At 57.3% G+C, this 12493-nt stretch overlaps 1 protein-coding gene across 1 annotated transcript in view; it reads left to right on the top strand.

The window, feature by feature from the left end:
- The first annotated feature begins 2123 nt into the window (after positions 1 to 2123).
- The window catches only part of B4GALT5 (beta-1,4-galactosyltransferase 5), a 32622-nt gene continuing 22252 nt past the window's right edge, over positions 2124 to 12493 (top strand). Inside the window, exon 1 of the mRNA XM_059481006.1 lies at positions 2124 to 2309. Coding sequence (XP_059336989.1) covers positions 2183 to 2309 — 127 coding nt within the window. The 5' untranslated portion in view covers positions 2124 to 2182. The remainder of the gene's footprint in view (positions 2310 to 12493) is intronic.

Here is a 12493-nt window from a genome sequence, read left to right as displayed (position 1 = left end):
TGTGAACAGCAAATCCAGCCGCCGTTTGGCCATGCAGTTCTGTGGCAGTACTGTGAGCTAGCAGAAGTTAATAGGGCTCAGGATTTAATTTGTTTCAATGAAGGGGGTGATGGAGTAGCAATCCTGGAAAACAAGAACAAGTACCAGTTTCCTCATTCCTGAAATTAATGCAGCTCATGCAGCCTCTCCAGGGAAATCCCTGTTTTCCTCCTCAGCATCCTTCCATGACTTGGCACATGAAGGAAATGGATACCTTACCTTTTAATGAGAGATTTCTACTTTTCTGCTAAACTCCCCTCTTTTTAAACTTTATTTTTATTCCCTGGCTCCATTGAGACTCCGTATCTAAGAGAAGCTTGCTTGTGTGCCATTTGTTGAACGTGGGAACTGTTTTCTTTATGTGCCCTTACTGCATCCAGGCTGGAAGGGGGGCTGGTCCTCCCAGGGCTGCTGTGACACGCAGCCACACCTGGAGAATCCTTTATCACCAGGCTGACACGGGCTGGTATAAGGCCCTGCCCAGCCCACAGCCCCGCAGTCGCTGTGTTGTGGGGTCAGAGTTTGGGTTGGGCAATGCCTCGCTCCTTGCCTGGGGGAGACTCGCCCCAGGACACGTGTCTGGAGGGACATACAGGGCATGTCCTGGCAGATGGCCCGGCCCCATCTCCTACCCCACAGCCCATTATTCCTGGGACTGCTGCTGCCTTTGCTGCCCTCCCAGTGGCACCTGGTCATGTCTGGCCCACAGCCTTGTTTCCTGCCTGGAGCCTCGGCTTGGTTTTCTCAGCACTATGTGTTGGTGAAAGAAGAATTGTCTCTCCTTCCAGCCTCCCCTGAGCAAAGTCTCCAATCATAAACGAGGCAAAACCCAGTCCTCTCTGGGCTGGGCTGGGCTCCATCTGCTCTGCATCTACTTCCGGCTCCCTTGATAAAGAAGGTGTTTCTGGTCCCTCATATTTTCATTTTCAAGCATCTCCATATCTGCTTCCAACTCCTCCTACACACATCAGGGGAGCTGCCCACAAATGTGTGAAAACTACTTAATTACTCTGTAACTGACTGGGGTGCTGGTTGCTGGTTGTGCTGATTATTGCGCTGACTGTGATGACTTCACCCCTGTTCCCTTCCACATGTCGGTGTCCATCACACCCCTCTGGCTGCGTCTTCCCCCACAATGTCCAGCACAGGCTTGAACAGACCCTGCTGCTCGGTGGAGCAGGGGCTGAGCCCTTGCTCTCCTGGGGCTGTGTGTCCCAGGTATATGGCTGGGTGTCCCAGACCACGTCTGGGTGCCCTGAGCCATGGATGAATGTCCCAGGGCCATGGCTAGGTGTCCTGGATGGCTTCGCTGGGGCCATGGCCTGCTGCCCTTGGCCACTCTGAGTGTCTCGGGGCACTCGTTGGGTGTCCCTTGACAGCTGCTGGGTGTCCTGGACCATCGTTGAGTGTCTCTTGACAGCTGCTGGGTGTCCTGGACCATCGTTGGGTGTCCCTTGACCGCTGCTGGGTGTCCTGGACCATTGTTGGGTGTCCCTTGACCGCTGCTGGGTGTCCTGGACCATCGTTGGGTGTCCCTTGATCGCTGCGGGGTGTCCTGGACCATCGTTGGGTGTCCCTTGACAGCTGCTGGGTGTCCTGGACCATCGTTGGGTGTCCCTTGACCGCTGCTGGGTGTCCTGGACCATCGTTGGGTGTCCCTTGATCGCTGCGGGGTGTCCTGGACCATCGTTGGGTGTCCCTTGACAGCTGCTGGGTGTCCTGGACCATCGTTGGGTGTCCCTTGATCGCTGCGGGGTGTCCTGGGCATCGCGGTCTGTCTCAGGGCCATTGTGTGGGCCCCAGAGCCCGTGCCCAACGTGCTGGGGCTGATGCCGGCTGTTCCAGGAGCATCGGCGGCGCCCCGGGAGCGCGGCCGGGCGCGCTGCGGTCGCCGCCGGCTCCCCGGGACCCCCGGCGCTGCGCGGGGCGGCGCACGGCGCGAGCGGCCGTCGGTGCGGCGGGGGCTCGCAGGTCCCGCCCCGCTCGGTGCCCCGCCCCGGCCCGCCCCGCCGCGGCACATTCGTGCGGCGGCGCTGGGCGCGGGCGGCGGCTCGGAGCGGCCCCGGCGCGGCGCCTCCCGCCGGGCCTCGGCGCATGTGAGCGGCGGCGGAGGCAGCAGGGCGGCGGCGGCGCCGCATCGGCCATGCGGTGGCCCCGCGGCCCCCGCGGCGCCTGGCGGCTGCTGCCCCGGCGCTCGCTGCTGGCCGCGCTCTTCCTCTTCTCGCTCTCCTCCTCCTTCCTCTACTTCGTGTATGTGGCGCCGGGCATCGGTAAGCGGCGGGCCGGGGCCCGGGGCGGGGGGCGCGGGCAGGGGCGCGGGCGCACCGGCCGCCGCTGGAAACGCTGAGTAATCCGCGCCCGGCCGGCCCGGGGCCGCGGCATCCCCGGCGGGGCGAGGGGCGGCCCGGGCCCGGCGCCCCCGGCTGCGGCTCCGCGGTGCCCGGCGCTGCCCGGCGCGTCCTCATCTCCCGCCGCGGCCGGAGGAGGGGGCGCTGCCCGCGGCGTGCCCGGCGCCCCTCGGGCCCGGCTGCGGCTCCGCGGATCCCCGGGGCCCCGCTCCCCGCGATCCCCGCGCCGCCGGGGCCGAGCGGCGCCCGTGCCAGCGGCGAGCGGGGGGCAGCGAGCCCGCTGCCGCTGCCCGGAGTTTGTTTTGGAGGAGTGCGGTGTTGTCCAAGTGCTTGTGATCCGAACGTGCTCCCTCGCGGAAATCCTAACTCTGATTGTCAAGTGGGAAGATGAGAAGTGTGTATTTTAGAAGGAGAGCGAACTCGTCCCTGTGTTCGTGTCATCGCTTCGTGGGGAACCGGAGGAGCCGTGTGTCAATATGGCCAGCACCCGGTGCTGCTGGGGCTGTCTGTCCATCTCCGCGGAGATACGGGAAGGCTTGTGCCCGGAAAGCATCTGTTCGCTTCATACGGTGTATCTCGTTTCTGCAAGGAGCCAAGGCTCGTGGTTTGGCCTTCAACCAAACTTTGGCAACAATTTATTTCTATAGAAACGGCCCTTTCCAAAGAAATAGGGAATTTCTCCTTGAAATGTCATTGGTATTGCTCATGCCATTCCTATCTTGGACATCCCAAGGAGATCTCTGTGTGCTTTCAAGGTGACTTCTGTGGGTTTTTATTTACAAATTACGTCCCGTGGCTGCCTCTGGGCTTTGGGAGCCTTTCCCAGGGCTGAGTAGGGGTTGGCTGGTGTGTGAGGCTCTGCTCGTGTCCTGGGCACGTCCCAAGTGAGGCTGGGTGTGCCGAGCCTTGCTGTGGTGGCCCAGGGAGGGCTGTGCTGGCCCCCAGGCTCCGGGAGGCACAGCCGCCTCCTGCTCCCTCCCTGAGCACAGCCTGGCCCGTTGGGTTCACTCTCGTGCCGCCGTGGGCCAGCGGCTCTGTGTCCAGTGCATCCTGCAGCCCCTTGTGGGGCAGGCACAGGGAATGGCGTGGCTCTCGATGAGCTGCCCAGGCCCACGTAGAACTGCACTTGAAGAAGGAAATTTCTCTTGTAAGGATGGTTTTTTTCCTTTTTTTAGAGTATTCTGATTAATTTCATGTTACTTCTGTGTGGTCACCAGTCTTAGAGGTGGTGTAGGGTATAAATACATTTAAGGCTAGTTCTGTGCCAAGAAGATTTTCTCTGTGTGGACCTCAGATAATGCGGTCACGTCCTACCCAATGTTCTTCCTCTGTGATGCTCAAAGACGAGGCAAGGAGGTGTTAGTGGTCCCTGTCCCTACCCACCCATGGATGTCAGTGATGTTCTGAGTCATCTTCTCATCAGGTGACAGAAGATCTGCTTCCTTTTTTTTTTTTTATTTCCTTCCTCTTTTAGCCAAAAATGTTTCCTCATGAAAGCCCAGCCCAGTATTCCTGGGATGGCTGGGCTAATCCTGCCAGCACTTGGAGGGAGTTTGGTTTTGGGCTGCAGGGGTGAGTAGAAGCTTGGGAGAAGAGCGAGTGTGATAGGAGATGAGCTGAGCTGGGGATTTGAATAAATCAGCCACATGCAGGTGATGGCAAGGTGCTGTCAGCAGAGAGTTCTGGGGCATTTGTCCTGCCTGCTGCTGCCTCAGTGCACAGAGTGGGGCTGGGCTGCTCTCCTGTGGCCACTGAAGGGCTGGGGAAATCTCTGTCCTGAGACCATCCCTTGTAGGGAGTGCTGGGGAGGTGGGCAAAGAAGGACTCACAGTTCATTGGCTAAACCACGGGCAGGGACGTGATTAATCCAGTGATGAATCAATTCCTTGATTGTACCTCAGTTGAAAATAAAAAAATCCAAATAAATGGGACCTGAAGCTGCAAGTGAGCTTGAACCAGCTGGAGCCTGGAAGGGCTTTTGTCTGCCAGGTGCCACAGGCTGCTGGAAGGGTCTGTGCTTGTGGGTCAGCAGCTGCTGGTGGCAGGGCTGGAGCCAGCCTGCCCTGCCTGGGCATGGCCCTGTCACCATGGCTGGGAGCTGTCCCCAGCCCCACGTTTGTGGGGTAAATTTCACGGCCCTGCCGAGGCGTGTTGTGTTCAAGCAGTTGTGCGCCAGTGCCAGGAGAAAACTGGGACAGTTGCACTTCTGGGTGCTGTCTCAGCATTGGTGTGGAGCTGGCATGCTTGTCAGCTGGAAAAGCTGGATAACTGCTCCTGGTGCCTTTTGGAGATGGGCAAGGGACCCCAACCTGGGTTCTGAGTTGCCTGCCCAGTGCTGGCCTGCTACCTGATTGACCGCGGTGTTTGGCTCCTCACAGCCCAGGTAACCCAGCAGTCTGCTCCAGATGGAAATGCAGGAAGAAATTTGTGTTTACTGTCAGCAAATAACAATGCTTGGCTCCTGCAGGCAGTCCAGGGCTTTTGGGCCTTATGTTTGTGTTGTGCCTGGACTTAGGTGATGCCCAAGGTAGCTCCTCGTTTCTGTTCTTCACCAAGGTTTCCTCCTGGGAACTGAAACGTTCTTGTGGCTTCAAGTTTGCACAGTGATCCAATGTAAACAGCCGGTGCCAGCTCCTTCCCAGCTCTCACATCCAATTCCTGTGCGTCCTCCCCACACATCAACCTGGCAGCTCCGTCCTGGGCTCCCACCTTGGCACGTGAAGTGCCAGGTACCCGGCCATGGCACAGGCACAGCAGGCTCTCCTTGAGCTCCAGCTGCTCCCGGTGACTGTGTGGGTCTGTCTCACCGTGTCATTGTGTGCAGGATGAGGTGGCAAATTGTTCTGGAGGCTCCAGGAGCTGCCCTGGCGTCCCTGCTCAGGCAGCAGGTACGAGGGATGCCCGTGCGGGTGGGGAGGTGGCTTGTGCTCACTGCTGTGCTCAGAGGGCCTGGGGCCAGCAGGGCACAGGGCTGCAGGGCAGGCTGGGCTTTCGCTGCAGGAACTCACACTGGCCTCCTCTTGGAAAAAACAGAGCATGGCACTGGGCAAACAGCTTTGGCCTGTTATGGAGGTCAGGGGCCACCTCGACAGGTTGTTTTGTAGGGCTTGCTCTTGGCACTGAGGCTCTTGCCCCCGGGACAGCTGCCCTCTGTGCCTGTTGCCTTCCCAGATGGGATGTGGAGAAATGGGCTCACCAGAGTCACTCTGTCCATGCCCAGACCCCAGTGTTGGAGCAGGGACGATGTGGGCACAAAGAGGGTGCTGACCTGGAGGTGGAACACCTGGAGAAGCTGTTTCTCTGTTTCTGTTTCATGCTATCCTCTGCTTCTGAATTCATCCCTGGGATGTGGGGTTGTCCCTGTGTGTCCCGTTTTCACATGCTGGTGGCTCATACAGCTTTTCTACAAGTGTCTGGTTTTATTCTCTTTGAACAGGGCCTAGGAAATTAAGGGAACTCCCTCCTGCAGCTGAAAGCAATAATGCTTTTTCAAGCTGCAAGTCATTTAATCTTGATACCTATAACTGCAACAGTGGGAAGGTCTCTGACCTTGGACTTGGTTGTGGTGTGGAGGGTGGTGGCTGCACGGCTGGGAGGGCTGGCAGGGGCCTTCCCTGGTGCTCAGGTAGCAGCTCTTGGCTTTTCCTTTGTTGTCTCAGTGGCTGTTGGAGCCTCTATTTAATTTTTTTTTTTTTTTAATTTTGATTTTTCCAGGAGTCATACTTGGTTGGATATTATGTGGGAAAATAATGCAGAGAATTTAAATTACTGGGTGAAAGATTGTTACCTTTGAGAGAGAGCTGTAATTCAGTCTGCCTTTACTTCCTCCAAACTTATCAGGAATTGCTCCCAACTGGTCATACAGGGCATGAAATAGCACCACTAGCCCTGAATTACATTTATGGTGCAAGAACTTGATTTTGATAGGCAGGAATGCTTTGAAACGCTGTTCTGTCAGGCTGTGTGTGGGTGACCAGCAGAGCAGGGCTGTGGGGACCAACAGCTGCCATGGTACAGCTCATTTGTCACTTTTGGAGCAATATTGTATCACCAAAGGTGGCTGATCCAGCTTGGCCGTTTAATGCATCCACCTGGCAGATCTTAGCACAGAGGAGTTCTGGGGATGAAAATGGCAAAAGGTTTTGCTATTGCCAGCTTGTCCCAGCTGGAGACACTCTGGTTGAGTGTCACCATGGTGGTGAGGGGCAGAGTGGAGGCCAGGGCAAGGGGATGGCACTGGGGAGTGGAGCTGCTGGGCTGGGGAGCCCCAGCGGGGCAGCTGTGTGTGTGGGGAGAGGCTGCTGCTGCTTTGCCTCCTGAGCCCTGCTGTGGCAGCCGGGGCAGACGGAAGGGGTGGCAGGGCAGAGCCCCGAGCCAGCCCAGGGCGCGGGTGAGCCCCTGGCAGGGCAGGGCAGGGAGCAGGTGAGCCCCTGGCAGGGCGGGCAGGGTGAGCCCTGGGCAGGGCAGAGTGAGCCCCTGGCAGGGCAGGGCACGGGTGAGCCCCTGGCAGGGCGGGCAGGGTGCGGGTGAGCCCCTGGCAGGGCAGGGTGAGCCCCTGGCAGGGCGGGCAGGGTGCGGGTGAGCCCCTGGCAGGGCGGGCAGGGTGCGGGTGAGCCCCTGGCAGGGCAGGGTGAGCCCCGGGCAGGGCAGGGCGCGGGTGAGCCCCAGGCAGGGCGGGCAGGGTGCGGGTGAGCCCCGGGCAGGGCAGGGTGCGGGTGAGCCCCGGGCAGGGCGGGCAGGGTGCGGGTGAGCCCCGGGCAGGGCAGGGTGCGGGTGAGCCCCGGGCAGGGCAGGGTGAGCCCCGGGCAGGGCAGGGTGCGGGTGAGCCCCGGGCAGGGCGGGCAGGGTGCGGGTGAGCCACTGGCAGTCCGGGACGTGGGTGAGCCGCAATGGCCTCGGCTTGGCCAGGCAGGGGCTGGGTGCAGGTGTCCTTCTGGGTTTGCTAGCAGCATGCTGGGTGTGTCTGAGCATGGACACAAGGGGAAGGTGCAGCTTGGAATTATGAAATGAGGTTTGTGCTGTCATAGCCCTGGCTTTCATCTCCAGGTCTTCCCCAGGCACATGAGCAGTGTGGTCTCTTACTGTGGAGCACAGCAGCACTGCCCTCCCTCACCCTCCTCTGCCCAAAGATCTGCCAAGCAGCATTTCACAACCTGAGCAGGGAGCAGCCTGGTTCCACAGTGTGTCTCACAGAGAATATTGCAGTCATTGGGTCTGACAGTGATTGGGGTGGTAAGAAATGCTCAAGTGCTCCTTGATACAAGAACTTGAGCTTGGGGTCTCCTGTGCTCTGAGCGGGAGGAGACTGGTGGCAGCTGTGGGAAACGTTCCTTTGGCAGCACCAGGTTCTTCCAGCACAGAGTCCTACAAGGCAGGGCTGGGATGGGGAGCAGCCCTGTTCACCCAGCTGCTCCTGTGCCAGTGTGTCCAGGATGTTGGTGGTGCAATGTTGGTTGGAGACCACTTCTTGCTCAAGGCTAACAAATTACTGTGAGGGCAGATGGATTACTGGGTTTTCCTTGCCTGTAAGCACCTGTGCTGTTTGTCAGGCACATCTGGTTTGGGTTATTTTGCTGGTGGCTCTCTGGGTGTTGCAACTGCAGATTATGTGTAGAGTTCATGTTTCATCCCTGTGTCTCTGGAAGCCTGGTTTGTGGGAGCTGATTGGCAGACACAAAAGCTTCCAGGTACTGGATCATTCCAGTGAATTGAGTGCTTCAAAACCTCAATAATCTGTAGCAGAGCAGACCTTAAAGCAAAAGCACCCATGCTGTGAGCCCAGGAGACAATGGTTTTCATGGGTTTGGGAGGCCATGGAAGGCCAGGGCTTCAGCAGGCACTCAGCTGCCTCAGGTGGTGCTGGTTCTGGTGGAGAGAAGGCCTCTGGCACTGCTGCTCTATTTCCTGGGCTGATCTCTGCCTCTCTTCCAGGTGGACTCATTAATTGCATTAACTCAGGCAGCATCTGCTCTGCAGGGTACGATGAACACCCTGGGGACCAATGCAGGAGCTGGGCGGTGTGGGGAGCTCTGTGTTTGCTCTGGATCCCATTTGAATGCTGTTACAACTGCTGGATTTAAATATCCAAGCACATGGAGTCATTAAATACTTAATCTTAACTGAAATTTCGGGGAGCCTCCCAGGGGTGGCAGCAGTGGGGGTGGCACGGCTGATGTGCCCTTGGCTCTGCAGGGCCCTGCGAGGGCTGAGGGCTCTGCGAGAGGAGCTGGACAGAGCAAGAAAAGCCTTCCCTCAACAGCTTTATTTTTAAAACATCATTGTCACAATACAATGTGTGTATTTACTTTGACAAAACCTTTGCTGGGTTATTTTAGTAAAGTTTATTTCCATACAGGCTTTTTCTTCTCCATTGCATTCAGAATCTTCTGGCTGTGGTTTTGGCCGGCAGCATTTTGAACATGGATGCTTTAGGGTGGTTAATGTGCGTTTGAAGCTTTTCTAGCACAAGCTCTAAATACCGTGGGGATTAGTCCTGTTTGGAGAGATAGAGTAGAAAATGTATAGTGGACTGTGCTGTTGAAATGCAAGATAAGCCCAAATCAGAAATTTTTGAGAGATGGTGGGTGTGGTTTTTTGGGGAATGTGGAATAGATAACGTTAAAACCACCAGGGCTTTCAGCATTACCCTGGAGCTGCTCTTATATTGAAAGGAAAGGTGGATTGGAAAGCTGAGGGTGATGTCAGTGCCCGGCAGGAGAAGAGCCCTGGGCCATCCTCATCTGCTGCTTGGACAGGTCCCAGGGGTGACAGTGGATGGCACTGGTCCTGGTGGGAGGTGTCCTTGTGGGACACTGCATGTGGAGTGGAGTGTGATGGGCAGGGCCACGGGGCCTTTTTCCATTCTAGAAGGAATTTCCTGGTGCCTGCTGGCCTTGCTAAAGTGAAGGAGGGACCCGGGGGATGGTGTTTTTGGGGGATCCATGGTGCTTTGTGGTGACACTTTGCTTTCTCAAGGCACGCAAATGTGCCTGCAGGGGTTTGAGAAGCTGGGTTTGAGCTCCTGCCTCCCTCCTGGCTGTGCAGGGGAGGTGATGGGTCAGTGCTTGCTGGGGCTTTAGCCGCAAGTGCGTGGTGATGTCGTGTGTGACTTCCTAAAGGTCATTTTCCTAGGTTTTTGTTTGAGGTGCAAAACCAACAGGTTCTGCCTTTGTAAGCCCGCAGCCCATCCGTGGGCTGGCACAAAGCTCTCTGGAGCCCTTGCCCTGGGCAGGGCTGTCATCCTGGGGCCACTCTGCAGGTGCTGCTGGGCAGCCCCTTCAGCCCAGGGGACCCAGCTGGGTGTGCGTGCCTGTCCCCAGCTCCAGGGGCTGCTCCCAGGGCGTGTGAGTGCAAATAGGACTGTGGATTTTCCCTGGGGTTTGGGCCTCAGTCTCCCTTGCTCGGTGGGAGCCTGTGCCCCTTTCCTGCCCCTTTTCCTGCCCCTTTCCTGCCCCAATGGACAGGCCCATTTCCCTGGGATGGTTGGGCTGTGTGGGACAGCTCCTATGATGCTGTTCCTCCTGTGCCTTTCCAACCTGACAGGTGAAGGCTGGGAGCTATTTCTGTGTGGAAGATGCCATGCACACATGATGAAAGGAAGGAAACACAGGCAGAGCACCCTCTGCACTGCTGTGGGCTGTGCTGTGAGCAGTTCCACCCGTGCTCATTTGTGCGTCTGGAGAATTTTATGGCAAAATAATTGATTGGCTTTATTGAATGCTATTGCCATACAAATTATCCAAGGAGGCTCTTGAGCCTGGTGCTGTGTTAGCCACCTCCCTTGCTTTGGAGAGCCTGGGCTGGGCTGGGCTTGCCTGAGCTGTGCTCAGAGCCTGCCAAGAGGCTCCTGACTGGGGCTGGGGGGTCCCTGCACTGGCAGCGCAGGCTGGAGAGGGCCATGGGATGCCTGTGACACTCTGGATTGATGGTGAGGCCCCACAGCAGCAGGTTGGCAGCAAGCGTTTTGAGTGGGAAGTGGAGAAGGTGACTACATGAATGCCAATGTTTATAAATTGCCTCCAAAAAAACTGTACAAAGCAGCTGGAATAGGAGAGGAAAGCAAACACTGCAGTGCACCAGGTAGTCAAGTGCAAACAGATATTTTTTTCCCTCTCTACCTGGCAGGAAAAGGAGGCATTTCAGTGCCTGCCTCCGTGCCCTCTGTGCCAGCAGGGCTGGCAGAGGCGCAGGCTGTGCCTCGGAGCCCTGGGCACTCCTGGCAGGGCTGGCATGCACGGGGGAAGCTGTGGGGATGCACAGAGCACAGGTAAATAAAATCAGCTGCTGGAACAGCCGTGTGCCTCGGCAGGAAAGCCAGGAGCTGCTGTGGCTGGAAATGAGTGCAGGCCGTGCCCAGAGCTCAGGGTGGGATCTGCAGCAGCCTGGGTGAGGGAGAACACCGTGCATGCTGAGCTCCTGTCAGCAGACACGGGCTTCCCCTGGAGCTGGGGACCCTGCAGGGGCGCGGGCTGGCCCCCACTCCCGCAGGAATGTGAAATGCTTCCTCACATGCAGCTCGCTCCTATTCTGCAGTCATTTTTTTCTCCCTCAGTGTTTTTCCAACTCATGTCTTGCTGCCAGAGTCCATATTAATAATGCATGACTTTTTTTTTATGGTGCTTCCTTCCCGGCATCCCTTTCAGCTGCTGAGTCAGAGAAGATTGTTATAGCAGCAACCTCTGAAGCGGTGAAATGCCCCTGCAGTGCTCAACTGCTGTCATTTATCATCCCAGCTCCTCTGCGGGCAGCCTGTTCCCTTGCCTGGCTTGGGGGGAGGCTCCTCATGCCAAAATCCTGATTCCTGTTACACCAGCTGGTGACTGGCAAGCTGAGCTCTGCTCAGCCTTCCTGGCTGCTCTTTGGTGAGGGCAGGTATTGCCTCTGTTGGCTGCTTGTTGTTGTTGTTGTTTGAAATCCTGTGAAGATTTTCCTGATCTGCCTGAAACAGTGTTTTGGGATTGTGCCCAAGACTTTTTTTTCCCCTTTTTTTCCCCTCCTTACTAATTTTTAAATATTTTTTTCCTTCTCTCTGCATGCCTCTCAAGATCAATACCTGGGCTTTTTCGGGTAATTGGGATGACAGAAGCCATATAATGTGTTAACTAGTTTAATGGGTTAAATTAGCTTAAAAATCTTTTCGGTAGCTGTTAAACATGCCTGGCTGCTGCAGGAAGTGTTGGAGCTGCTAATGCAGCATGAACAGAGATCTGCAGGCTGTGCCCAGCCCCCAGAGGGTCACCTGCATGCAGAGCCAGTCCCCACCTGCTGGCTCCAAAACCTGGAGGGAAGCAGGGAGCAATAGCACTTGTCAGGGAATTATTCTTCTAAAGACTTCAGTAACACCTGCACTGTGGTCTCGGGAGCAGATGTCCCCTGTCCCAGTACACCTTTGGGTGGCAGTGGTGCTGGGGTGATCACTCTCCCTGTGTCCCACTGTTGAGGATGGTACACACACGTGTGCACCCGCAGTGCTGTGTGCTCTGGGGAGTGCAGAGGCTCTGGAAGGAGGAGCTGCTGCCTTTCCCTGCTCTCTCAGCTGCAGGAGCTCTGCGTGTGAGCCTGATGTCCTGCCTGCACACCTGCATCTCACCTGGGCCAGGCCCCTGGCTGGCCCTTGTGCTGTGCTTCCCCCTCAGCACCATCCTGTTCCGCTGAGGCTCCACGGGGCTGGGCTACTGATTCATTCCTCCCGAGGAAGGAAAAACTGCTGTGGTGTGAAATTCCCCCAAAGCTGCAGCACATGCTCCTTCCCTGCTGCAGCCTGGCTCCCTGCTCAGGATCAGTGAATTCCCTTTTCCTGGTTTTGTGTTTTTGAGGGTTTTGCTGGCTGTTGGGGGCACCCTCGCTGTACCTGCCAGCTGGGAGGGCGCAGGTGCCTTCGTGGGCGCTTTGTGCGTGCTGCAGGGGGAGCTTTGCAGGAGGATGCCACGGATGGGAGCGCACAGGGGCTGGCAGGAGCAGCCTTGCTGTGGCCAGCAGCTGCCCCAGTGCTGCTGCCTGCCCTGGGGGACACCTGCACGGTGCCACAGCCCCGCTTGCCCCGCGGTGACACACGCTGCCACCCACAACTGGCGAGACGAGCAACTTGCTTCTCGGCTAACAAGATT

This window comes from Ammospiza nelsoni, chromosome 12 (assembly GCF_027579445.1).
Source record: "Ammospiza nelsoni isolate bAmmNel1 chromosome 12, bAmmNel1.pri, whole genome shotgun sequence".
Taxonomy (NCBI): Eukaryota; Metazoa; Chordata; class Aves; order Passeriformes; family Passerellidae; genus Ammospiza; species Ammospiza nelsoni.
This window is presented reverse-complemented; position numbering and strand designations above follow the sequence as displayed.